This window comes from Cottoperca gobio, chromosome 6 (assembly GCF_900634415.1).
Source record: "Cottoperca gobio chromosome 6, fCotGob3.1, whole genome shotgun sequence".
NCBI classification, from domain to species: domain Eukaryota; kingdom Metazoa; phylum Chordata; class Actinopteri; order Perciformes; family Bovichtidae; genus Cottoperca; species Cottoperca gobio.
The window spans coordinates 18654728-18681315 of NC_041360.1; the positions used below are offsets into that span (position 1 = coordinate 18654728).

Below are 26588 nucleotides of genomic sequence, written 5' to 3' on the forward strand. Positions count from 1 at the left end.
ACACTTCCGTGTTTATGCTGCTGCAGCCTTGACTGTTTCAGAATCAGCTCCTCTGTAACATCTAGCAATTTTGCTGACCGCAGTTCAGCGCTTCGACATCCGGGATCCTCGTGTGACAGTCAGCTGATCGCAGCCAGGATCTGCAAACAGCTTTGAGCGCTCCTGTCTGACTACACGTAGTACATTCAGAGTTATTTTAAACGGGTAGAAATGGCCACACTCCCACCTAAATTAAAGACTGTGATTACTGCCAATGAAAGGTGAGTTAGAAGGAAGATATGCTGGTTGTCAGTGAGACAGGGATGAGGAAACGCATGTAATACTACTTACTTCATTTCTGCATCTGTAATTCTTTACAGGCTGCAAAACTTGAAAAATACTTTCGAAACAAAGTATGGAGAATCTCCTCTCTTCTATGCATGTGCACCTGGAAGGGTCAATCTAATAGGTAATTCCATGTATATAATAGGATTTAGTTGATTTATATGTACAGTTCATCCCAAAATCAAAAATACATAGTTTTCCTTTAACACACCAAAACAATAGATTCATAAATAGTTAAACAGTTAAGAGCAAAAATATGTTTTTAAGATTTTTGTGAGGTTTATTTTTTTTAGATTTGTGAACTGTCCCTTTAAGACAGTGTGCTGACAATTATCGCATATTGGGCTAATGTTGCTGTACAAAGTTAATATGAATATGAATGTTACGTTATTTAAATCTGCTGTGAAAATGTTTTTTCAGACACATTTTTACTATTTGCCCCATGTTCAAACATGTTTGTATTAATTGTTAGATGAATGGCTTCTGCTAATGATAATCCTTTTTTGTTTAATGTTCTCATATTTAATAGGAGAGCATATCGATTACTGTGGTTATTCTGTTCTCCCGATGGCCATTGAACCGAGCATCCTCGCGGCTGTCTCAGTAAACAATTCAGGGACAATCAAACTGGCCAATGCAAATCCTCTGTACAAGTAAGGCTTGAACATTGTTGACTATTTACATTGTGTTTAATTCAGGAGCTTAAGATACATGTAATGTACAGTATCCACTATCTGCTTGCAGGGATTTCACTGTGTCATGTTCAGAGGACATTTCCATCGACAGAGAGAATCCAAAGTGGCATTATTATTTTCTCTGTGGAGTAAAAGGTATTCAGGTAACGTCTACGTATTCTTCATTCGTGAAAATTAAGTATCTAATATGCAATTCTTTAGTAAAGTGATACATTCCCCAAGTTAATGGAATTATTCTTCCTGTTGTGTTTGTCTTTACAGGAGAAGTTTGGGATTGCTCATTTAGCAGGGATGTCGTGTGTCGTAGATGGAACCATTCCTCCGAGCTCCGGCCTCTCCAGTTCTAGCGCCTTAGTTTGTTGTGCCGGGCTCGTAACAATGGAGGCAAATCAAAAGTCCCTCTCCAAGGTAAAATTCTTTACAATACAAGCATTTCATTTCAAAACACTATTCATATATATTCATATAGGCAATGCAAAGGAGGTGTATTTATATAGCACAATTCAGCAACAAGGCAATTGAAAGTGCTTTAAATACAACAACAAAAGCATTGAGACGAAGCGCATAAGAAACACATTACAAAGGGACATTTAAATAAAACTAAAACAGTCATTAAAGAGCCAAGATAATAGAGAATTAAATCAAGCTCAACTAGAACAAGGCATGTATAAAATACAAGAATTAAAGTTACAGTGCAGTGTAAGACTGCCTGTCTGGGGACAGAAAGCAGATCCGTCCCAGACGACCTGGGAGGTCTTGATGGTTCATAATGTAGCAGAAGATCAGAAATGTGTTTTGGCCTCAAACCATTCAGTGCCTTATGAATCAACAGGAGAATTTTGAAGTCAATGCTTCGACAGACAGGAATCCAGTGTTAAGACCTCAGAACTGCAAAAGCAAATGTGACTCTTAACGTCAAAACTAACCTCTAATGTGCTTAACTTTCATGCCAGTAGTCGATATAAGATTTGTCATTCTCAAATGTTCTATGTAGTCCTTTTCACATTATACCCTGTAATCCTCCAGGTGGCACTGGCGGAGATATGTGCCAAAAGTGAGCGCTACATTGGCACAGAGGGAGGCGGCATGGACCAGTCCATCTCATTCCTGGCAGAGAGAGGAACTGTATGTCGATCTCCCTTCAGTACATTTGGGAACAGATATGTTGATCAGGGTCATTTGTTCATCCAAACCATTACTACACTAAATAGATGTCTAGAAGAATGCAAGAATAGATGTATGTGTTTAGCTGTAAAGTCTCTTATAAGTGATTTGAATAATGGTTTTTGTTTCAATGTTTAAAAATGTCCATGTTGTCAACAGTTACTGCTTGTTTTGTTACTTTTATTTATTTGTATTGTCTGTCAGGCAAAGCTGATAGAGTTCCAGCCTCTGCGTGCCACTGATGTCAAGCTCCCAGATGGAGCCGTGTTTGTGATCTCCAACTGCTGCGTGGAGATGAACAAAGCTGCTTCTTCTCACTTCAACATCCGTGTGGTGGAGTGTCGAATCGCCACAAAGGTACAGGGATCCTGTCCAGTGGAAAGATTGATTTATGGAACAGGAAAAATGACAAAGTTTATGACCATTTCTCTGTATTTAGATTTGTTCTTAATTAAACACTCTACTCCAAAATTAATCAAATCAAACAAACTGAAAAGGTACAATAATTATTTATTTGTCACTTTTTAATACACTTCATATTCAATGTACATCCTATGATACGAGTCTTTCATCAGTAACCTGTAGGACCTTGAGCTCTTCATGGGACCATGCTGCATGGTGATCCTGCACTTTAAATAAAATAAATATTGAATATTGATATTGATTGATTTCATTCTTCAAATAAGAACCTGTCAACATAAATATTTTTACCCATAAACATGATGAGAAATCTCCAAATACGGTTTTTTTAAAGCATTAAAATCTCCTTGAGTGGAAAGAACCATTAGAACTGAATACAGAAATACTATAAAATGGATTATCATGTAATTTAGGCATCATCAGGCATGAATGAAAATGAACAAATCCCATAGACTTGTTGTGATTATGTAATTATGCCTCCCTTGTTACAGCATTTGACTTAATTAAGTATATAATCTGCATTTATGTTGTGTCACTTTTAAAAGAACACTTATTTTGAATAAAATGACTGTATTTTAAGGATTTACCACGCAGTGAAGAAATGTACTTCGTAACAGGAGAGTGTGTAGTTTCCTTACTGGCAAACGTTATGACCAGCAAATATATGCAAATATATGCAAATATCAATACAGTTCAAGTGGAGAGAAGAGCAAATAATCTCACATTTCAATGTCTTGGCGGATGTGAACTCAGGTGCTGGCCCAGGCGCGAGGTCTGGACTCGAGCAGGTTTCTGAAGCTGGTGCAGGTTCAGACGGAGCTGAAAGCCTCCCTGGAGGAGATGCTGACTCTGGTGGACGAGGTGTTGCATCCTGAGCCGTACAGCCGAGAGGAGATCTGCAAGGTGCTGAACGTCACCTCCGAGCAGTTTTCCACAGAGCTGCTGAGCGCCAACACTCGGCATGGTGAGCAACAGTACACAGAAACATCTGAGTATTTTTATTTTATATTTCAGAACTGAATCAAGTCTGAAACAAATCGTTTCCACAGCAGTCAATTAGTGGATTGTAGGTTAAACAATGACTGACACATTTGTAATTGATAAGCTGTTTTCTCGTAATAGTCCCCAAAAGCTTCTGAAATATGAATTTGAATAATAATATTATTGAGACTTGTTTTGTTTTTCTGTCATTTTGACTGCTGGTCAGTTATAAAATGGCTTTAAGGCTCTGGTGACGGTAACTGGTCTCTCTCTCTCTCTCAGTGACTCATTTCAAGCTGTATCAGCGAGCCAAGCATGTGTACGGTGAAGCTGCGCGGGTGCTGCGGTTTAAGAGCGTGTGTGATTCTGAACCTGCCGAATCCGTACGGGTACTGGGAGACCTGATGAACCAGAGCCATGCAAGCTGCAGAGACCTGTATGAGTGCAGCTGCCCTGAACTGGATCAACTGGTGGACATATGTCTGTAAGTACAGAAGGCAAATAAAATGTTAGTAATAAATAAAACCCTAGTTAGAGATGGGCTGAGTTCCATTTAGCTGTTTCAGTCTGAGGGGCCTTGTATTTTGAGTATACAGTTTTTTGCTGTTGGTATACAAGAAATCAACATACTAAACTATTGTATACAAAAAGAAGATGATAAAGTCAGACTTAGTTCTAATTAGCAAATGTTAGCATGCTGACAAGCTGAACAATAAATACCGTAAATATTATACGTGCTTAACATAAGAATAAGAAGAAACTGGGACGTAAATGGACCTCTTATCCTTGTATGTATATTTAGTCCTCGTCGGTCAGTAATAAATAGAGCCCTGTGAACAGTGGATTCAGAAATATTGTCTTTAATGAAATACTGACTTAACAGCTTTTGTTTATCTTGGTTACAGGAAGTCGGGGGCAGTGGGCTCCCGGCTGACAGGAGCAGGTTGGGGCGGCTGTGCTGTCTCCATGGTTCCCGATGAGAAGGTGGAGTCTTTCTTACAAGCAGTGAGCGAGGCCTACTTCCTCCCCGATCCACGCAGAGCAGCGATGGAAAAACAGAGTTTGTTTGTATCGAAGCCAGGCGGAGGAGCTACAATTTTCCTTGAGGAGTAAAATACTTCATGTCTGTTCATACAGCAATCATTCATTAAAAGACATACTGGTGGGAAGTCAAATATATATTTTTCAATCTCAGTTGATTCAGAATGCACTTACATATGACAAGATAATCCAACATGTAAACCTTGCTTTACTCTTTACATATTGTTTTTGGGAATATAAAGGGTGAATTATTTCTTACAAAGGGAATATGCTTTTTAGTGTTTTAAAAACATGAAGGTTTCTGTAATAAATTGATTTTGTACAGTTAATTCAATGTCTCATTGTTTAGCTCAGAAAAGAACAGATTTAATTTGTGCTGCTGTATAAAATCCATCATTCTTTTTTCTTTTAGGCTTTAAAGACGGAAGTCTTTTTAATAACGTTTTTTGTACCGGTGCTCGGGGCTTTATTTTTGCTCATGTTTGTGACAAATAAAGGTTCATTTTAAGAAACTGAAATGTCCCAATCTCAATCAGATTATTAAATTATAATCTAGTAAATGTACCAACCACTCAGTTACCACAGGAGGACAAAAATGTCTTTAATTTTGGCAACTCTCACTACATAATCGTTTCCTAAAAATATACCGGCTGTTGTTGGGCTGAGTTCGCACATTAAACATGCCTCAAGATCATATTTTGATTGGCCTTTAACATTTAACAGAATCCACATTCACACTAATAAAAAAAAAAATGAGGTAAGCATGTGTAGATAGGTTACAGCATAAATTCACCCAAATGAAGGACACTCATAACGTGTGCTTGGTCTGTGGGAACCACGCATATGGTGTCCGAGAGTTAACACTATCTGTTAGTCAGTGAGAGGTTGAGTCCCGTCGGTGTGCTGTTGAATCTTTCTGCTCTGCTGCTTCTTTCTGGTGCTCCCGTTCTTTCATCAGAGATGCAAGAGACTTCGTTCTTTCTCTTTAACATATTTTCTATCCAGGTGGGGCTGTGTGGTGTCCTTCCGGGAGAGCAAGCAGAAGACACTGTGCTCTCCTTCATGTTTTTGCCTGAGGTTATAAGTTCTCCGTAGCCCTGTTGGTGGGAGAAGGCATACGCAGAGCGGCGGGAGCTCGTCCGGCGTACTCTCCTCAGGTTCTGCTCCTGAGGCCCTTGCTTATTTCTGAACCGTTGGAGATGACGAACCTGTCAAAATACAGCAGAGGAGGAAGAAGCACTTTGATCCTTTGCTTCAGTAAAAGTACCAACACCATGTAGAAATACTCAATTACAAGTACTTTGCATTTAAAAGTATTATCAGAAAATTGTACTTAGAAGTATAAAAACTAAAAGTACAAATGTCTCTTTGATAAAACTGCTAACAACCTACAGATTTCTGAAACGTAACAAGTCAAAAAGGTTGGAAACTGCTAGTTTAATCTTAAATAGTGTGTTCTTTTATAATAAAAACACTTATAATTTGTATTATATAAGATGATCATCTTTCTTTGTAAAATATTAATCTGAAAAGCAGTCAAAGTGTATAGCAGTATAAAGTAAATCACATTAAAATATTCAATTAACACTGAAATACAGCCATGGGATAAACTTCAAAGTTATTGTACCTTATCTGTTAGAGTTGGGAAGAGGTCTACTCTCAGGAAGCTGACTGCTAAGCTGGGCACAACACACACCACAGTGGTGAGCAGAATGACCAACCACACACTCTTCTCTGATAGACAGTTACGTGCCGCACCTGAAGACATACACATTTTTTTATACTCAATTTCCATGCATCAGCATTACTTTTTTCTCATGTATCCAAATGAGCCAAACTTACCTATGAACGGGAAAATACTCGAAAAGACGCCAAACATGCCGTCACTTTGCATTGCAAATAATACAGCAAAGTACACGGTCAGGCTTCCCCATATGAAGAAGTGATTGATGGCTGTCCAGTAGTGGGTGTCGAGTCCAATCTAGGAACAGATACATGCATTGTGGACATAGTGTTTAATTGTCTAATCAACACCGTTTGTCTGTTTATTCTCTTACCTGAACACTCGTGACAATGACCAAGGATGTTGCTATGGTAACTGCAAATGCTTGTTGGTCGGAAAAATGAGAGCCGTCCTCTTTCACCAGGACAGAGAAGGCTCCGTAGGGAACGAAGAAGAGCAGGCACGATGTGCCCATCCCCTGCAGCGTGCACAGGAAAAACTGGCGTTTGTTGAAGAGAAGGTTTTGCTGGCCAGGTTTGTAGAGGCTCGGGTAGCGAAGGCTGTTCTGGTCATTGACATCCTGCAGACGACAGATATCATGAGAGTTATGTGATATTATTATATATAATAGTAAAGATAGGGGAGAGCAATGATGGCTCCATGGTACAATCCAAACTTTCAAACCATAAAACAGAAACAGTGGTCAATGTTGCAGCGTTGTAAAATTACTTTTGTAATTATTTATAACAGTCTGTATTTATAATGTACAGCCTTTATCGCTTATTTTTACTTATTAATGGAGGGGGGGGGTGTGTTAAATGTTAAATAATGTCTTTTAAGCTCTCTCTCTCTCTCTCTCTCTCTCTCTCTCTCTCTCTCTCTCTCTCTCTCTCTCTCTCTCTCTCTCTCTCTCTCTCTCTCTCTCTCTCTCTCTCTCTCTCTCTCTCTCTCTCTCTCTCTCTCTCTCTCGTAGTTGTATGTCAGATGGTAAATTCAGTATGATAGATGTACATTTATCGTATATGGATGTGGGTTAATAAGGTTAGCGGTTATCATTACACAATAAAAGAGTTGTACAGCAATAAGATATTCACCTGTATTACTTATTATCTTGAAAAGAAAACGTACAGTATAAGATGGCTCAGCAGGTTGCCATTAGAGAGTGCTGGAAAAATAGAATTCAGTCCAAATTTAAAAGGAAGTTAGTTTAATTTAATATTGCCCATATAAATATTACCTGATCAAAAAGTCCCATCGCCAGGACTGGTAAAGACGTATAGACTATATTGAAGAGGGTAATGAACCATTGGTCATACACAGTCTGTGGAATAAAGGACATGAACATGTGAAAGGGTTTGTGCCCTTTAAATCCAGGCTTTTCTTTTTTAAAGGTCAGGTGAGGTCTGTGTAGCCAAAATCAACAGAGTAAAACTGCCCGCAGACTGACAAGTAGATAAGGCTCTTAAAGCTAGAGTAGGCAACCTTGTAGAGACCGGCAAGAGTGAGCTAGATTTTGTATTATGTATTAGGTATTCAACCCAGCACCTCCCTTCAGGCCTACAAAAGCTTTAGGATGCAAAAATAATCCATTTATTAATTTATTCCATGTGACAAAAAGTGAATGTTTCAGTCAAAAGACCATTGTCAGCAGAACTTACGGAACATGTAAGTCTGACAGACTAACCGGACAATCAGGAGAAGGGAGGGAAAAGGCAAAAGGTGTTTCACATGAACTCATCAGCTATTTGTCAGTGTGCGGACAATTATTCTATTAACAGGATTGTTATCGTCCAAAATTAGAATGTAAAATATGTATTACAGTATACAGTATTCTTACCTGAGCTGAGAAACCACAGAAGAAGCCGTACCAGAAGTGCACCAGTGTGAAGGCAAAGTTCTTGTAGAAGAAATAGCACAGGAAATTACACATGCGGAAGTAGGACCAGCGCCCGTGCACCAGAAGGAGCCGCCGCAGGTACCGAAACTGAGCGAAGGAGTAATCTGATGCCAGAACTGCCTGCATCCCCTCCTGACCGCTGATGCCGACACCGATGTGAGCAGCTGAGGAAGAAACATGTAGCGTGGATCACTGCCTTTTGAAACTAAAAGTAAAGTAAGTCAGTAATTTTACAAAACGTCATGCATAAGATAAGATGCAAAAGATTCCCGGCCCACATGGGCTTACAAGACACTATAAACATAACAAATATAATGTACCTCCATGCTGACTGTGCCTTTAACACATCAAACATAAAGCGCCCTCCAACGCTGTAGTTAAATATTGCAAACTGTGCTCGAAATGTTACTTTAAAATTGGTGGACAGCTACACAGACGGACACTAAATCTAGCTACTAAAATGTTATGATGCTGTAAAAAAATGTTTCTTTATTTAGCTTTGGGTCTCTGAGTGAGACTTACTCTTGATCATGCTGACATCATTGGCACCATCTCCAATGGCCAGGGTGATGGCCCTCTTGTGCCTCTTCACCAGCTCCACCACCTGGGCTTTCTGCATCGGAGTGACCCGGCAGCAGATGACTGTTTTACACAAACAGGCCAAGTCCAGCAAGACATGCTCCAGCTGTGGCTCCATAGCGTAAGCCTACAGGGAGAACACATACATCACATCTATTAAACTAATCATTACAGTCCTATAACGTCAACCCCCTGCAGAGGTAACACCAAGCAACAGCTCAATGTAACGTTTTCATCAAGCTGTTGCTGCATCGTGCCCATGGCGCAGCGAGGGAGCAGCTCCTCCGTGAGGAAATGGATGTTAATGAGTAATGTAATAGAGCCGAGGGCCCTCAGCAGCACAGCAGCTCATTACAGACTCGGCACAGTCAGCAGAGAAGGCAGACTCGGCAACATACTCACCGTTTAACAAACCTGCAGGCATTACTACCAAAATATAAACAAGCCGATGATAAAGTTTTCATTCCAACAAAGGAAAATGCTATATAATGTGAGACATTTGAGTATCTTACCAAACTGTGTCCGTTGATGATTAAGGCGTACTCTGCGATGATGGTTTCTTCAAACACAGAGTCATCTGCAAGCATATTGGCCTTCTCATCTCCTGCACTGCCAACCCGACTCAGGCCGAGAATGTGCTCATTAGCACTCCTGAGGAGAGAGGAAAGTCAGTTAACCAACATTTTTAGCATGTTTATAAATACTGAATGACATAAACTCACCTGAGCTGCTGCTGCACCTCCAGCAGTGTGTGGCCAGAGATAACAAACACCTCATTCATGTCGTCTCGTAGCATGTTGCAGGAGTAGCCGATGTTCATCGCTGTCTCTGAAATATTTGACACAATTTACATCTCTGCAGCTTTTCACAGTATCAGTCTATCAGTCCAAAAATGGATTTCAGGTGAATCATGTTACCTAGTTTGTCTCCTGTGAGGACCCAGATCTTTATGTCGGCTAGATTTAGACAGGCGATAGTTTCTGGGACTCCTTCCTGAAGTTTGTCCTCTATTGCTGTGGCTCCTAGAAGCTTCAACCAGGACAGAGGCAGAGGAGCAGAGGCTGAATGAGTTTGTTCGCTTCAAGGATGTAAACAAAAAGGTGTCAATGTTACCTTTAAGTCCTGCTCGATTTCCTCGTAGAGGACAGCGAGCTGATCCTCGCGGTTCTCAATTACAGTGCTGGCGAACAGAAGCTTCTTCATCCAAACATCTAAATAATCTTCATCGAGATCTTTGTAGGCCAGAGCTAATGTTCGAAGCCCTTCTCCAGCAAATTCCTGCAGAGAACATGATTGGAAAACAAGCACAGTTGTACAGGGCACTGTGCACGTTATACATTACATTACATTCATAAAGGACACAAAGTGTAATACTTCTAATATTAGTAGAGATACAAATACAACCTCGATCCAGCTGTTTCTGAAATGTTGACAGAACTATCAACTTTACATTACTACTATCATTATGTTAGCACACTGAAGTTTTTAATACTTTCTCTGGTTTATCGATTTTTATGAGACTATAAATACAGATGTACTTACATGCAAAGTGCACTTATTTAAAAATGTAGACATTGAGTGATGTTATCCAATCGAACAACCCTTACACTGAGATGTTCTGAGGTAGTGTACATGAGCTCTTCACTGGATGGATCCAGACGGTCAAAGATAATAGTGTCAGCTCCTTTGGAGTAGAGTTTAATCTGGCCCTGCGAGTTTCTCACTATAAAACACAAGCAGGGGAACACAACATAACTTTTCTGATTCTATTTGCATTCATACAACAAATACATAGAACAGAATGTTCTATTCTAGAAAATAAAGATGTATTACTAATCGCCACAGCTATTATGACATATATTTGAATCGGAAGTCAAAAGACTTAATGTCATGGTGACTACTTGTAGGCTAAAGGGAGCATCGCTGTTATAAATGAGGACCTAACCAATGACACTCATTCTCTTGCGCACGTTGTTGAAGTCCAGTATGGCCAGCAGCTGGTAGGTGACGGCTCGTCCCATCTCACACAGTGTGATGGTCTCGGGGGTTCGTGCCCGGAAGACAAACCCAAAGTTTCGTGCCGCAGTGACCAGCGCTCCTTCGTCAGGTGACTGGGCCTGGTACACCAAATGTCCTTCATGTTAACAGAAACATCTATCAGAACCTCTTCAATGTATTCAGTTATCTCTGTCGTGCTGTTACTTCTGGACCGTGTGCACAGTTTACCTTCACTCTTCTCCTCTGGCATGACAGTGTGACACAAAGCCAGCAGTCTGAAGAACTCTTGTGCTGCAGGATCTTCCAGCTTGATGGCTTCGACCAGGCTGCCGTCATAAAACTTAAAGCTTCTGTCACAGAGAGCGTTGAAGGAAAAGTCCACACAGGCTGTTTTCTGAAGGCACATGAACCATTAAAATAGTTGTTATTTTATTATCAGTGTTGTTACAGAGCTAAGAATTTGTTATTATTTAGAGTCACTTACTTCTGTAATTTCCACCTTCCGCTCAAATTCATCATAGACGTCACCTAAAAGACAAATAAACGTTAATTAAATATCAGAAATATCAAACTGACACTTTTGGTTTTAGAGTGAAACAGCTGATTGCTAAATGTTTGCCCTGAAATCGAATAGATTAAATCTGACCATTTTTAAGGCAAATCTAATTATAGAAATTTGCATTTTCTAAACTTCCTTGTTGTTTTAATGATCAGTGAATTATCCAACTATCACAAACCAGTTCATGAAAACTGTTAAAACACACATGAAAGAGGTGTGTGTTCCATACCGTACGTCTGGCCATTAATGGAGCACTTTCTGAACACCATGATGTTCTGGGTGAGGGTGCCAGTCTTGTCGGAGAAGATGAACTCCACCTGGCCAAGCTCCTCGTTCAGGGTGGTGGTGCGAGCTTCTGCCGCAGTGTCCGTCTGACTGTAGTACATCTTCCAGTCCCAGTTAATGAAGTAACTGTGGCCTAGCCGCAGAACCTCCACACTGAAGGAAGGTTTAACCATACGTTTAATCGGGAAATCCTTTGCAAAATTGATACTCAGTATATAATGCTTTTAGACCTTGTCAGAGCAACAATATAAACAGTTCTCAGAATAGTTATATAGCTTTTTGGAAATACTTTGTCCTAACCTGACATACAGTGAGATGGGCACGACAGTGTTGAGGATGATGATGTAGGACCAGAAGGTGAGGAAGCCAGAGAAAACAGCACTGTTTTGAAACTCATCCAACGGCAAAAACACCTGGAAGTTTCTCCCACTCCAGCTCTCCAAGATAGTGTTTCCAATGGCCAAAATAACTCCCATACAAATGAGGAAGGCAAATATCTGAAATATAGATAATAACTTTTTGTTGTGACAATTTTTGTCGTTTTAATATCTTCCGAGTAAAAGCAACAACTTACCCACAAAACCAAAGTGTTCATCAGTTTGTCGATACTTGTCCTTTTAAATTGAGTCCTTCCGCAGTTCTGCATGAGTTTGGTTTGCAAACCTGTTGGAGGGATGAAATATGTGTTGAAATACCATTAACAACAAGAGGGTTTAAGATTGAAAGCATCAAAATAAAAGAATTAAAAAATGATACCTGCAAAGATGACCATCCCAAAGCACCACTCAGTGTTTCTGAGTACACAACCTCGCAGCAGCATTTTCTCATTATCCAGAGGGTGTTTATTGTCCCTCCAGTATAAAGTCCCTATAAACGTATCCAGCTTGTTGTTTGGTGGCTCACAGATGACTTCTCCTGAGGAATAAAGCAGATGCAGTCTTACCAACATCAGTGCTCATTCACACAACAAAGTCACAAGTCAAGTCGATAGAAAGCCTGTCATCAAGTGTCCACAAGTGATTTATTTACACAAATATAAAAATAATATGTTAAGTGTCATCTCACCATCAAAGTCCATCAGTTTTGTAATATCTTCCAAATCTGAGGTGACGGTCAAAGCCTGACGAACCTTCAGATTTGTCTCTCTGTTTGGTGATAAAGGGAAAACAAATATGTGTCTTCTTTGGTGATGTGGAAATGTAGAAATGTAAAAGTAAAGCAGTTTACTGCAGCACTTACCCATCTAGCTCTGCAGTCTCAATATAGCACAGTCCATATGGCTCACTACTACAGAGGAGGAGGATGTCTGCCTGTGTGTAAAACCAATATTAAAGAATCAGTGGTAGGAAAAGGCTTCTGATTATCCCAGAAGAAACCTTTAATTTTTTTACCTCAACCGCTCTTATATGTGAACATGAGAGACAAAATTGAATAACCTCTAATAAGAGCTACAAAAAATGTATCGGCAGCATGAAAACAATCAATCCACAGATTTTACTCACAGCAACAAACTGATTATTCTCTAGTTTGATGATATCCCCCACTCGAACGTTCATCCATTTCTCATTCTGCAAACTTGGAATTAAAAAACAATACACATATAATTAAACCACATAAATGTCCTTGAATACACAGTGGGCTTTATAATCATTTGAGCATGTGATTTGACTTTTCAGCAGTTACACAAAGCATCTAAAGGAGAAAGATAAATAAAGATATAAAGTACCTTCCCCCGATGAGCACCTGAGACTGCCGATTGTTGACTTGCTGGTCGCTCTTATGTCTGAACTGAAATTTGAAAAAAGGGGTAATAATTTTACCATATGAGATAAGAGGAGCATTTAGAAGGGCTGTAAACGACAATAATAATTGCACAAACATAGTCATCTGTGGCGTCCTTCACGGCTGTGATTACCAGCACCAACACCAAAGGCACGATGGTTGTGAACCACGACAGAGAGGAAATCTCTGGAATTAACTAGAAAAAATAAAAGCAGGTTAGCTCACTCAGTTTCACACGATCTCCCGCCAAAAGAATGCATTCATAAAAGCGAATATATGCCCACAAACACAGTTTCTCCTACCTGCAGTATCAGCAGCACTAGGAAGTAAGCGTTTGCCACCCTCTGAAACTGTTCAAACAAGTTGATGGGCAGGAAGGTGAGGACGTTGTACTTTGAGGTTTTGATGTGATTGTCCTGAAGAACCGCAAATTCAAAAACAGCACTGATGAAATAACCCCAGCCTACAATTGTGATGTCATTTTGAGGTCTACTTACAGCATAAGAGAACTTGTCATTGTAGTCCCGTGCGTTGGCTTTTACATGACGTTCCTTCTCTACATAGAGAAAACACATGGTCATCATCTAGAGACAAGGCAATAAAAGTACACATACAGTACATAAAAATAATACTTTTATGTTTAAAGTAGCAGTGAGACTTTCCATTGGAAGAATAAACCAAATTCTGATTCTGAAGTACCTCTTGTTATTTCAGCAGCTGCTATTCCCTTCCTGTCCGTGTGTCCCAGTGTGTCACCTGTCCTCCACATTCACCTGCAAACCCACTCCCAACTTCCTCTTCAGCTCTCCAGTAGGCCTATGTGCTGTTTAGCCATTGTTCCTGCCAGGCCGCCTTTTGTGCTATCCCAGCTATAGCATGCCACCTGCCTTGTTATGACCCATTGTATGCCTTTTTAAACGTTGTGCCTGTCTGTTCTCAGTCATGAATCTAACATTTCACTCAACATATGAACTAAGACTAGTTGCCAGGTGCTAGTTGGCAGATTTTGTTGGACAGAGCTAGGCTAGCTGTTTCCAGTCTTTATGCTAAACTAAGTCTCCTGGCTAAAGATCAACATTTAGTGGACAGACGTGAAAGTGGCATCGATCTTTTCATGTAATTCTCAGCAAAAGAGCAAGGCATATGTGGAAGTATTGCTTTAAAGGCTTTAACGTTACCCATTTGTTCGAATGTAAAGTTTACCAATTATTGGCAATTGATAACATGTCACAGCTACGCATAACTTACATGCTACTTCCAGCCAGCCATGCCTTTATGTCTCACATTTTGGTTCCCATTCTCAATGGATATTAAAAGCTATTTCTGTTGTTTACTTGTATGGCATTAAGATTCACAAGTGCATAACTCTGCTGGACATTACTCTTTTGTTACCTTTCTTTTCTTTTCCCACTGTATCATACACCAATGATGGGTAAGCCTTTGTTTATGCACATGAATCCAGCATGTCACCTAAATGTGGTTATTGAAACTTGAGCTTTGTGTGAATCTAATTCATAGGTTTGATAAATACAAACTGTAATAGTGTCTGTGGCACGTGAACTCTGTCTGAACTTGCTCTTCATCAAAGTGATGCATTAAAGCTCATTATTATTCTAAGTCACGCTCTTTAAACCGTTTCAACAGGAAACATTAACTCACAAGCAATAAATCATCTGCAATATGACAAAACCATTTATCAAAGCAATTTAAACTTTCAACACAGAGAAAAGCCGGAAGCAGCAGACTGCTAGAGCTGTTGTTGCCTAACAAGGTTAAATCATTGTTGAATTATGCATAACGCACATGCACAGAGGTGCAACAGGATAGACCTTCTTACACCACAGGCTGGCCTCGTCCTGCTATCAGTTACTATGACAATTAATTATTAAGAAAGGCTTTGGTCTGCTTAATCATTTAATTATTTTTGTAATACAGCAAGCACAAAGTTAGCTTGTTTTTTAACATACTGATTTCTGAAGGAGCTTTTTTTTTCTTGAGCAAGACTGCAAGTATGAGCAGCTTACAGCGAAGTGATTCATAAATGTTTCAGGAAAAAATTCAGATAATTTTCCTCCTGGGTCCAAAATCAATACAGGAAGCTTTTAAATGATCAGTGCCTGTAGCTACAGGAAATGCTTCTTTCCAAAAGGAGAACAACACAATATCTGTGCAGGTCCCATCTTAGCTATTTTGAGGATATTTAAAACAAAAAAATTAGAAACTGCAACCAGTTAAACTCCAGTTGTTCCTGTTGTTCTCCTCTACATCGTTTTAGATCGAGAAATAAAACCGTCTTACCAATGTGAATATTTCTCTTCCAGAATGTCATCTTCTCCAGGGAACTCCCGAGGGTTTCCCTAAATGTCATGTGAAGAATCAGAGGAGGAACATCACTAATGAGTACATTTACTAAAATACTGTACTAAAGTACAATTTTAAGGTACTTTGCCTGAGTATTTCCATTTTCTGCTACTTTATACTTATTATACTTTATGCTTCCACTACAATTCAGAGGCAAATATTGTACTTTTTACTCTACTACATTTATTTGAATGTTTGAATTACTAGTTACTTTGCAGATTTAGATTATTAATACAAAATATGATTAAATAAATTAGATGTTGAAGCATTATTATAGTTTAAGATAAGGCTCCCCAGGGGGCAATTCACAAGATACTATATTAAAAAAATAAAACCTTTACCAGCTGCAATATTAAAGTGATGAACACATTAATGCATCAATGATGATGAATGACTATAATCCAATAAAATAATACAAATTATTCTGAAACTACTTTTCACTTCACTACATGTATTTGACAGTTTTAATTAGCAGTCACTTTACAGATGGAGCTTTTACATACTTACTGTTTAATGAGCATAAAACCTGATGCATGTTATTGTTTTAGCCAACTGTATATAAAACTGATCAAATTTTCTCGACTAACCGCAACAATAAAATTGCATTTACACATCAATGCATCAGCAATTAAAATCCAATAATATAATATAATAGTAACCTATAATATTCACAGGAGCCTTTTTTCCCCTTATGAGTACTTTTGAGTTATAACTTAATTTTGCTAATAATACGTAGCCTACATGACATTGGTCTTACATCCGAGGAACACAAAAAAACATACTTAGTGGTATCTTGTTTCTTTTCTTTTCAGAGGAGCAACTTTAATTAAACTATTGGTGTACGCAGCAGCAGGGTACTCCCTAGTGAACAGTGTCTCCTTAGCAAAAGATCCCAGGTGAGGCAACACAAAGCAACAAGGTGTAGAGTTACCTCATTTTCAAAAGAAGTGTTTGTGTGTATAATAAATGGTGGTTTCTTACCTCCTACAAGTTTGTCACGTGCGCTTTCTTGTGTTGTCTCCATGTATCCTGTCATTTATTTCAAGCTCCACATCCGCAGATTTATCGGTAGTAAACCCTGTTACCGTCCTCCTCAATAATTAAAAAAATCACCAGACATTAATGCACTCGTGTAAATAACAAACAAAGAAGACAGCAGATGGTGTAAGGATGTGAAAATGGCTGCAGGCAGGCAACGAGCAATCACGATATTCCGAGAGATCTGTGTGGAGACTGAAGAGAAATCACCCAACTGATGATTACAAACAAAGAGCGACAACATGAAGCTGAGGCTGGAGTCACCAGGGAGATGTGTGTGGGTGTGTGGTGTGTGGGTGTGTGGGTGTGTGTGTGTGCGCGGCTGCAATGAGCATGTCTCTTTCTCTCGCACCATATGAAGAAAACATTGAATACAATCATATTATACACTTGTGATGCTAAAATTATGAATTGGCTCTGATTAAGCTTCACCAGAAATAACTGAGTACATTATATTACTGAGTACCACTACATAAATATTGTACTTTTAACTCCACAACATTTAGTTGATAACTTTGTAGACTCAGATTAATAATACAAAATACAATCAATAAATAAACTAAGGTGTATTATTTTGGATGAAGAAAATATTCAATAAAGTACATATTAATACATCAGTAAATATAATTAAATAATACATTATTTTTATAAATATTCATCAAAAATGGTCCATTCTGCACATTGAGTACTTCCTTTTTGTACATTAAGTATATTTTGATGCTAGTACTTTTGTACTTAAGTAAGACATTTGAATGCATGACTTTTACTTGTAATACAGTATTTCTTGCCTGTGTACTTCTCCACCACTAAAGCGATACAAAACAGGTTAAAGGTAAATTAATGATTATCAATATATTATTATTATTACTATGATCACTATTATTGGCTGACAATATAACTTGCCGGTCACTTTATATAGTGTTACCTTAATTGAGGAAGCTACGTGGTGCCTCCCATCCATCCATCCTGTGGGCCCACCACTCATGGGATCGGGTGCGCTGTCACACGGATGGCAGTGATTGTCAGGGACCTCGACGGACCAGACCCGGGCAGCAGAGGCTGGCTCTAGGGATGTGGAACGTCAACTCTCTGTGGGGGAAGGAGCCGGAACTAGTGCGGGAGGTGGAGCGCTACCAGTTGGATCTGGTGGGACTTACCTCTACGCACAGTCTTGGCTCTGGAACCGTACTCCTGGATAGGGGTTGGACTCTATTCTATTCTTCTCCGGAGTTGCCCAAGGTGTGAGGCGTCGGGCAGGTGTGGGGATACCCACAAGTCCCCGACTGAGCGCCACTACGTTGGAGTTCACCCCGGTGGATGAGAGGGTCGCCTCCCTACACCTTCAGGTTATGGGGGGGAAAACTCTGACTATTGTTTGTGCCTATGCCACAAAACAGCAATTTGGAGTATTCGGCCTTCTTGGAGACCCCGGGTGATTCTGTGGGAAGTGCTGCGAGAGTATGGGGTGAGGGGGTCACTTCTGAGGGCCATCCAATCCCTGGTCCTGATGGCGTCATCGGTCTGAGACCTTCAGCTGTCACTGGATCGGTTCGCAGCCGAGTGTGAAGCGGTTGGGATGAGGATCAGCACCTCAAAATCTGAGGTCATGGCTCTCAGCAGGAAACCGGTGGATTGCCTACTCTGGGTAGGGAATGAGCTGTTACCCCAAGTGAAGGAGTTCAAGTACCTCGGGGTCTTGTTTGCGAGTAAGGGGATGATGGAGAGAGAGTTTGGCCGGAGAATCGCTGCAGCGGGGGTGGTATTGCATTTGATTTACCGCACCGTTTTGACGAAAAGAGAGCTGAGCCACAAGGCAAAGCTTTCGATCTACCGGTTGATCTTCGTTCCTACCCTCACCTATGGTCATGAAGGCTGGATCATGACCGAAAGAACGAGATTGCGGGTACAAGCGGCCGAAATGGGTTTTCTCAGACGGGTGGCTGGCGTCTCCCTTAGAGATAGGGTGAGAGGCTCAGCCATCCGGGAGAGACTCGGAGTAGAGCCTCTGTTCCTTTGCGTTGAAAGGAGCCAGTTGAGGTGGTTCGGGCATCTAGTAAGGATGCCACCTGGGCGCCTCCCTAGGGAGGTGTTCCAGGGACGTCCAGCTGGGAGGAGACCCCGGGGAAGACCCAGGACTCGGTGGAGAGATTATATCTCCTCACTGGCCTGGGAACGCCTCCGGAATCCCCAGTCGGAGCTGGAGGATGTGTCCCGGAGAAGGGAAGTTTGGGGTTCCTTACTGGAGCTGCTGCCCCCTCGACCCGACTCCGGATAAGCGGTAGACGATGGATGGATGGATACCTTAATTGCAAAAAAAGAGAGGCTTTTATCTACTTATCTACAAAGTATTTATTACTGTAATTGGACCTTCATTTACATAAAAGGGGTGAAAAAAAATGGAAACACCTCTTGGTGTAAGGCAATATAAATCAATATCACCACAAACTGCAGCCTCCAAAAAGTCTTTAAAGTTTCATCAACATGGCAATGTTGGTTTTAGACATATAATAAATTGTATGGAGAACTTTTTAAACAGTTTTCGTGTAGATATCATATCAGTATTTGATAATAGCTTGTAATCAGCAGCTCCATAATGAGAAAATAATGTGCAACAACACATAGTGATCAAAGGTCAGCCATATGTGTATTGTTACGTAAACCACATGATGAATTCCATATTTCAAATGGTGAAAAGGTGGCAGACCAATGCAGTAAACACTAGTCTGTGAGTGCTGTTTGGAATCCAGCTATACTGATTAATAGTGATATAAATGTGTTCTGTTTTAAAACTAACTTCAGATTTGATCGACCCAGTAGTAAAGGTGAAACACGTTCTTGTGGTCAGGTATTACAACAAACTTCTAGGCATCACACATTGACCCTTCGAACTGGCAGATAATAATGTTCACTTTTGATTGGTGGAACGATGGAGGAGGCGGGATAAACGTTCTGTACTCCAACGGTGGCTCAACTGCAAGTTCACGAGGTGAACTTCACGTGGGGGTGAGCTGCCTTCACACAGGCTGTGGAAGTCCTACCTTCTTTACCGAGTGGAAGTAGGTCGTTGGATTTTGTTATCCCGGATTTTGTCAAAATTGACGGTCAGACAGAGAGTTAAAACGGGCGGAGAACAGTAGTGCTGCTGGACTGGTCAAAGTAAGTATCATACAAGTCTTGTCTTTGTCGACGTTACTGTGGGGAGGCTCTGTCAGTTGATTACGCAGCATGCAGCAGCAAAGGTTCAACTCTGGTTGTTGTGGCCCCAATATAAGTTGTGTTACTTCTATAAGGGCCTCTGGCTTCTGTCACAATATGGCATAGATTGAGAAGTGCGTTGTATGTCAAAGTCAGAATCTCTCACTAAAAGCAGGTGGCCTTTTATGCTAACTTTTACTCCACAATTTGTCAAGTCATTTTAAAGACTTGTTCACCTTTGGGAATTTGCTCCTGCACATATTTTGTTGTGTGATTGTGGGTATGTGTGTTTAGTCAAATCAATTTGTCTTGGATGGTCCCTTTTTACATTAGCTACATTAGTGCATGTCAGAACACTAAATATTTAAGATGTCTAGAATCTACTCTCCACCAAACCCCACTTGGATTATTTACAGTATTACTCTAATGGCAAAACTATAGTTATTGTCTCCCTCCTGATAGTCAAAATGTAAATGTGGAGCACCCACATGTGAATTGCAGATTGTTGACATATTTAGTACATTTGAGTAGCAGATACTATAACTGAATTGTTGTGAACTAAAATGACCCGTTTTTCTTTCAGACACAGAATGGCTGCACTGCGTCGTCTGAGGCAGTGCCGCCCCTCAGGCATTGCTATGTCTCATTTTCACACAAGCAGCTGTGCCTCTGCCAGACAGCACTACAAAATGCTTGTGCTCGGAGGAGGAAGTGGGGGCATTTCAATGAGTGCACGGATGAAGAGGATGATGGGAGCTGAGAATGTAGCTGTTGTGGAGCCGAGTGAGGCAAGGATCCAGAGAAAATAGGATTTGCATTAGCTGCACCTCTATTTGTGTATCACTAGAAAACGATTCAAACTACAAATTCAGCTGTGAATTTATGTTTGTATTTTTTTGTTAAAGTATTTTTCACTGTTTTGTAAAACATTTTGTTTCCCAGATGCACTACTATCAGCCTATATGGACCCTGGTTGGTGCTGGTGCAAAAACTTTGACCTCATCAGGTCGTTCCACTGCGAGTGTTATGCCGTCCGGAGTGAAATGGGTGAAATCTAAAGTTCAGGAAATAAACCCAAACACAAATACTGTCCGCACAGACGATGGGAGTGAAGTAAGTTTGCTTTAGGAAACTGTTTGATGTATTGAAGTTATAAAATTGCTTAATAATGTGTCATTGGCATTGAGTGGTAGTTTTAATTGATGATGATGATCTATGTGCATCTAGCCTTACTTAGACTTTCTTTCACATTGCAGATCTCATATGAGTATTTGATTGTAGCACTTGGTTTACAACTCCATTATGAGAAGGTGAAGTAATGCTTTGTTCATTTATAGTAAACATGTGCCATTCTATACAAATAACGATTGGTCGACTAATCGATTAGTTGATTGACAGAACAATATATTCAATTACACCCAAGGAAACTTACACTCTTCTTATATTTAGATCAAAGGACTGCCAGAAGGATTTGAACAGCCAAAGATTGGGTCAAACTACTCGGTTCAAACTGTAGACAAAACGTGGAAAGCACTGCAGGACTTCAAAGAGGGCAACGCTGTGTTCACTTTCCCAAATACTCCTGTGAAATGTGCTGGAGCGCCACAGAAGATCATGTATCTAACAGAAGCCTTTCTCAGAAAAGTACTTACATTTCAGAATGTAATGATAATGTTCTACCTTTGAAACAATCAAGTGTGGTTCTCCAAAGTAAATGAAGATGTTTTTATGTTTCTATCCAAGACAGGAAAAAGGGATAAGGCCAATATAATATACAACACTTCGCTACCTGTGCTCTTTGGGATCAAGAAATATGCTGACTCTTTGTGGGATATTGTGAAACAGCGAGACCTACAAGTGAATCTAAGGCAAAACCTGATTGAAGTGCGGGCAGACAAGCAAGAAGCTGTGTTTGAAAATCTTGACAAACCAGGCGAAACCAACGTGATTGAGGTAATACTGTACCTCAACAGTAGCTTTTACATGTTGTGATGTCTTGAGAGGTCGGGAGCTTTCCTCTGGGAGCTCTGGAGGTATGGGTGCAGGAAATGAAGACAGTCAAAACATAGTTGTCAAACTTAAAGCCAGTGTATTTAGTTCTTATACAGGTTAACTTATTTCTTACAGACAAACAAAACAAAACAAAACAAAACAAAACAAAACAGGTATTCAAATCAAAACCTCTAGTTTTATTCTCTTCCCCTCAGATATTATCTCTACTCTCTCCACTGTCTCCTTCCCCCCTTTTAGCTGCTGTACTAGGGCAATCAGCTGATATGGTACAGCTGGGCAGCAATTTATAATCCCTGCTGCATCCACCGGGAGAGAATGTATCTCCCCATCTATGACCCTGCCTCTCATGAGATCACACTTCCCCCTCCCCTGGCTTGAGGCCTCCCGGTGGGTGGAAGAATCCCACAGGACGTCTCTTCTGAACAGGGCATCTGCATTCCCATGGTTCCGACCTGCCCTGTGAACAACAGATTAATTAAATGCCTGTAGGCTGAGAAACCACCTTGTTACGCGACTGTTTGTTTCTTTATTCCTTGCCATCCACTGCAACAGGGCATGGTCTGTGACCAGTGTGAACTTACGCCCTATGAGATAATAGCGAAGGGTTTCAAGGGCCCACTTGACAGCCAGACATTCTTTTTCCAGCGTAGAGTATCTTTTCTCATAGGGCAATAGCTTCCTACTACTGTAGAGGATTGGGTGCTCCTCCCCATTCTGCACCTGGGAGAGTACTGCCCCAAGACCTATCTCTGAGGCGTCAGTCTGAACAACAAACTCCTTGTTGAAGTCTGGGACCGTCAGCACTGGGTGGGAACATAAGGCCTTCTTCAGGCTGGAGAAGGCCTCCTCTGCCTTCTGTGTCCATTTCACCATTCGGGTCTCTCTCTTAGTTGTCAGATCTGTTAGGGGGGGCAATCAAATCTGAAAAGTTAGGAACAAAGCGCCTATAGTAGTTGGCAAGGCCTACAAAAGATTTCACCTGTCTCTTTGATACCGGGCGTGGCCAATTTTGGATGGCCCTCAGTTTAGCATACTGAGGTTTGACGAGGCCACGGCCTATAGTGTATCCAAGGTACTCAGTTTCGTTATAGACTAGCCTGCACTTGCGGGGATTTGCTGTGAGACCTGCTACACAAAGAGCCTCTAGGACTTTTTGGACACGGGGCAAATGACTTTCCCAATCTGTGCTATGTACCACTATATCATCTAAATAGGACGCAGCGTACTCTGTGTGGTCGCAGGACCTGGTCCATCAGCCGCTGAAAGGTTATAGGGGCCCCATGTAGACCGAATGGTAATTTGGTGTACTGGAAAAGCCCCTCGCTTGTTGCAAAGGCTGTTTTCTCTCTGGATGCCGGGGTAAGTGGAACTTGCCAGTATCCCTTTGTGAGGTCAAGGGTCGTGATGAAGCAAGCCATTCCTAGACGATCTATTAGTTCATCGACCAGGGGCATGGGGTAGGCATCGAACTCTGACACCTCATTTAGTTTCCTAAAGTCATTGCAGAATTGAGTCGTTGTATCAGGTTTTGGGACTAGCACAATAGGGCTCGCCCAGGCACTATGGGACTCTTCAATATATCCTAGCTCCAGCATCTTTTTAATGTCATCTCGAATAGTTTTTTTATGGGCTTCTGGTACTCTATAGGGCCGCTGATTGACAATCTTACCGGGCTTAGTGCGAATTTCATGTAGCGCGAGATGTGTCGTGCCTGGCTTAGCCGAGAACACATCTTTGTTACGGTCAACAAGCTCCATGCACTCTTGGCGTTGCTGGGGGGATAGCTCTGGGCCCACCTTTATGTTCCCTTTTGGTGGTGTTCCTGAGTCTTTCGGGGGTAGACAACTTAATAGAATCTCAGCTGGATGCCACTTCTTCAACAGGTTCACATGATTAGTCTGTTCCGGTTTTCTCCTTCCTGGTTGCTTTACTCTGTAGTTCACTTCGGACACTCTTCCAATGATTTCGTATGGCCCCTTCCAAGTGACTAAAAACTTGCACTCAACTGTGGGTACCAGTACCCGGTCCCCTTACTTGAATTCTCTGGGATGCGCAGGGCGGTTGTAGGACACTTGCTGTTCCTTTTGAGCTTTTTCCATATGCTCTCTGACAATAGGATAAATGGTAGCCACCCTGTCTTTCATGGCCTCTACGTGCTCCATAACAGTGCGGTGAGGACAAGGCTGTTTCTCCCAAGATTCCTTAGCTAGGTCAAGAAGACCCCTTGGTTTGTGAGAATACAGGAGCTCAAAGGGGGAGAAGCCTGTAGAAGCTAAATATCTTCAACATTTCCTCCATCTTGTTTTCACTGATTTCCAATAGTGCAAAGCAAATGGTCAAATCTGTAATGGACATTCGTTCTCACCCACTCCTCCTATTTAGCATTCGCCACCATTGTGATGTCTTGAGAGGTCGGGAGCTTTCCTCTGGGAGCTCTAAAGGTGTGGGTGCAGGAAATGAAGACAGCCAAAACGTAGTTGTCAAACTTAAATTCGGTGTATTTAGTTCTTATACAGGTTAACTTATTTCTTACAGACAAACAAAACAAAACATGTATTCAAATCAAAACCTCTAGTTGTATTATCTTCCCCTGAGGCATTGTCTCTACTCTCTCCACTGTCTCCTCCCCCCCCCCCTTTAGCTGCTGTACTAGGGCAATCAGTTGATATGGTACAGCTGGGCAACAACTTGTAATCCCTGCTGCATCCACCAGGAGGGAATGTATCTCCCATCTATGACCCTGCCTCTCATGACATCACAATGTATTCTATTCTAATTATGTTGTTTTTTGTCTGTTGTGACTGTATGTTGTGAACAACCTATTACACTATACCTTTTTTCTTCATTTGCACCTAAATATATGTCCAATTGGGAAAAGAGGCTCCAGTGAATAACTCTTAAACTTTTTCTTTTAGTATGAAATGCTTCATGTCACGCCACCAATGGGCAACGCCCCAATTTAGTGGTTAAAGGCAGTCAACTGGCAGATGAAGCTGGCTGGTTGGATGTCAACAAAGACAACCTCCAACATAAAAGGTATCCAAATGTGTTTGGGATTGGAGACTGCACAAACCTGCCCACAATCAGAACAGCCGCTGCTGTCGGTAAGTGATTATTGTGTCTGTAGTTTAAAGATTGCATCAACTCAACACAGGAATGCACTCTATTGCTGCATACAATTGCCTATTTATTCAAGAATATAGAACATGCACCACACCCTATAAAGCTTGTAATGTAGGGACACTTCTCAGTACCTGTCGGATTGTATCTTAATCTAAGTTTACCTTTGAGTTTGAGTTTACGAGTAACATTACTTTTGCCAAAGAAATGTTTTGCACGAATACATGTTTGTGTCATTTACTGTCTGATGGGAAGTTTCTGGCAACTTCAGATCACTGATGATTACATGGGGTTGTAAATCACTACTTTATAACTGCAATGTGACACCAGTAAAGGAATTAGTCTTATCATGCTCATACATTCACGGGCAAATTCACAAAGAATGGATTGTAGCCGCTGATGGCGCCATGAATTGCTGATCACTTGAAACGCTATCTTCGCCATCTTAGGTAACTAAGACGTAATTGGTATTTGTTAACTCTAAATGTCCGTGCGTGCGTGCGTGTGTCAGCTCAGCGATACGCTGGTGACCTATTCAGTGTGTTTCTTAGGCAGATGCAGTAGATAGGCTCCGGCCACCTGCAACCCCACATTTCATAAGTGGATAATTAATATGCATGTATGGGTGGTAAAAACATTTAGCATTTTCTTTTAGTCTACTGAATATCCAATTTTAAATTATTTGTCCCAATAAGAAAATTATGTTACGGCGATGGCATGTCTGCAAACTTGTATGCCGTCTTTCAGATCCATACTACTTACTGAGCTAAGCAGATCTGTACGTGCATATATATATATATATATATATATATATATATATATATATATATATATATATATATATATATATATATATATATATATATATATATAGATAGTGTGTTCACACTGGAGAAGTGACAAAAGATAGGGTTAAAGGAATGAAGTGATTCAGATCAGGTCGTCCTTGGTTTATTACTTGTTTACAGTAAATAACAGATGTGCTGATGAATCAACTGAGGACTGTTCTTTGATTGATCTATAGTTCATCAGTAGTTCACCTCCTGACCCGTGCTGTGTTAAGTACTCAGTTTCTGTATTTTCACAGTTTGATGGACTTGTTGCACATATTGTGTCATTGTGTAAACTAACTGCTAAAGCAGTCTACTATGACTGTTAGTATGGAGTACAAACTGTACAGAAACAATATGACGGATGAATTTGGGACATCGTTAATCTTTTTAATTCCTAAAAAGAAAATGTACACATTTAATTCAAAGCTTACCATTTGTTTTCTTATTCTCAGCTGCACAGACTGCTATCTTGAACAGAAGCATCAGCAAAGTGATGAAAAATGAGAAGCCAGATAGGACGGTAAGTCATCTTTTTGATTTTGAAAAATGTCGGGGTTGAAACTGTGCAAATACATACTCG

At 40.6% G+C, this 26588-nt stretch overlaps 3 protein-coding genes across 9 annotated transcripts in view; 2 read left to right on the forward strand and 1 right to left on the reverse strand.

Moving 5' to 3' along the window:
* galk2 (galactokinase 2) lies at nucleotides 1-4763 on the forward strand. Its single transcript, XM_029433473.1, has 10 exons — nucleotides 1-260; nucleotides 360-448; nucleotides 854-977; nucleotides 1069-1162; nucleotides 1281-1427; nucleotides 2046-2144; nucleotides 2388-2540; nucleotides 3357-3567; nucleotides 3867-4068; nucleotides 4490-4763. Exons 1-10 carry the CDS (start codon nucleotides 211-213, stop codon nucleotides 4695-4697), a joined length of 1377 nt encoding a protein of 458 aa, XP_029289333.1. The 5' UTR covers nucleotides 1-210; the 3' UTR covers nucleotides 4698-4763.
* The window catches only part of atp8b4 (ATPase phospholipid transporting 8B4), a 25904-nt gene continuing 4010 nt past the window's right edge, over nucleotides 4695-26588 (reverse strand). For 2 of the 7 annotated variants that reach the window (XM_029433470.1, XM_029433469.1), the window contains 27 exons: nucleotides 16791-16898; nucleotides 13946-14004; nucleotides 13751-13864; nucleotides 13546-13644; nucleotides 13393-13454; nucleotides 13169-13241; nucleotides 12906-12976; nucleotides 12732-12811; nucleotides 12423-12581; nucleotides 12241-12329; nucleotides 11967-12163; nucleotides 11611-11819; nucleotides 11307-11350; nucleotides 11051-11216; nucleotides 10770-10958; nucleotides 10432-10547; nucleotides 9938-10102; nucleotides 9742-9853; nucleotides 9547-9652; nucleotides 9337-9475; nucleotides 8768-8951; nucleotides 8186-8409; nucleotides 7586-7669; nucleotides 6683-6928; nucleotides 6468-6606; nucleotides 6253-6383; nucleotides 4695-5833 (listed from right to left, as the gene is read on the reverse strand). In XM_029433470.1, the coding sequence (XP_029289330.1) occupies nucleotides 5489-5833; nucleotides 6253-6383; nucleotides 6468-6606; nucleotides 6683-6928; nucleotides 7586-7669; nucleotides 8186-8409; nucleotides 8768-8951; nucleotides 9337-9475; nucleotides 9547-9652; nucleotides 9742-9853; nucleotides 9938-10102; nucleotides 10432-10547; nucleotides 10770-10958; nucleotides 11051-11216; nucleotides 11307-11350; nucleotides 11611-11819; nucleotides 11967-12163; nucleotides 12241-12329; nucleotides 12423-12581; nucleotides 12732-12811; nucleotides 12906-12976; nucleotides 13169-13241; nucleotides 13393-13454; nucleotides 13546-13644; nucleotides 13751-13864; nucleotides 13946-14004; nucleotides 16791-16845 (3657 nt within the window). In that variant the 5' untranslated portion in view covers nucleotides 16846-16898 and the 3' untranslated portion in view covers nucleotides 4695-5488. Of the gene's footprint in view, nucleotides 5834-6252; nucleotides 6384-6467; nucleotides 6607-6682; nucleotides 6929-7585; nucleotides 7670-8185; nucleotides 8410-8767; nucleotides 8952-9336; nucleotides 9476-9546; nucleotides 9653-9741; nucleotides 9854-9937; nucleotides 10103-10431; nucleotides 10548-10769; nucleotides 10959-11050; nucleotides 11217-11306; nucleotides 11351-11610; nucleotides 11820-11966; nucleotides 12164-12240; nucleotides 12330-12422; nucleotides 12582-12731; nucleotides 12812-12905; nucleotides 12977-13168; nucleotides 13242-13392; nucleotides 13455-13545; nucleotides 13645-13750; nucleotides 13865-13945; nucleotides 14005-15746; nucleotides 15806-16790; nucleotides 17068-17772; nucleotides 17836-26588 lie in introns of those variants that run through there. The other 5 variants (XM_029433467.1, XM_029433471.1, XM_029433466.1 and 2 more) reach the window with 5 other exon arrangements.
* The window catches only part of LOC115009417 (sulfide:quinone oxidoreductase, mitochondrial-like), a 6165-nt gene continuing 208 nt past the window's right edge, over nucleotides 20632-26588 (forward strand). The window contains 8 exon segments of the mRNA XM_029433376.1: nucleotides 20632-20830; nucleotides 20985-21155; nucleotides 21299-21352; nucleotides 21492-21686; nucleotides 21786-21995; nucleotides 24971-25003; nucleotides 25006-25159; nucleotides 26461-26528. Of these exon segments, the coding sequence (XP_029289236.1) occupies nucleotides 20633-20830; nucleotides 20985-21155; nucleotides 21299-21352; nucleotides 21492-21686; nucleotides 21786-21995; nucleotides 24971-25003; nucleotides 25006-25159; nucleotides 26461-26528 (1083 nt within the window). The 5' untranslated portion in view covers nucleotide 20632.

What these genes read in the sequence shown, in the direction of transcription:
- galk2 (XM_029433473.1), top strand. Translation starts at nt 211, where the DNA reads ATGGCCACACTCCCACCTAAATTAAAGACTGTGATTACTGCCAATGAA. An exon ending in GTGGAGTAAAAGGTATTCAG is followed by an intron (nt 1,163 to 1,280) that starts GTAACGTCTACG and finishes TTGTCTTTACAG; the next exon opens with GAGAAGTTTGGGATTGCTCA. An exon ending in ATCAAAAGTCCCTCTCCAAG is followed by an intron (nt 1,428 to 2,045) that starts GTAAAATTCTTT and finishes GTAATCCTCCAG; the next exon opens with GTGGCACTGGCGGAGATATG.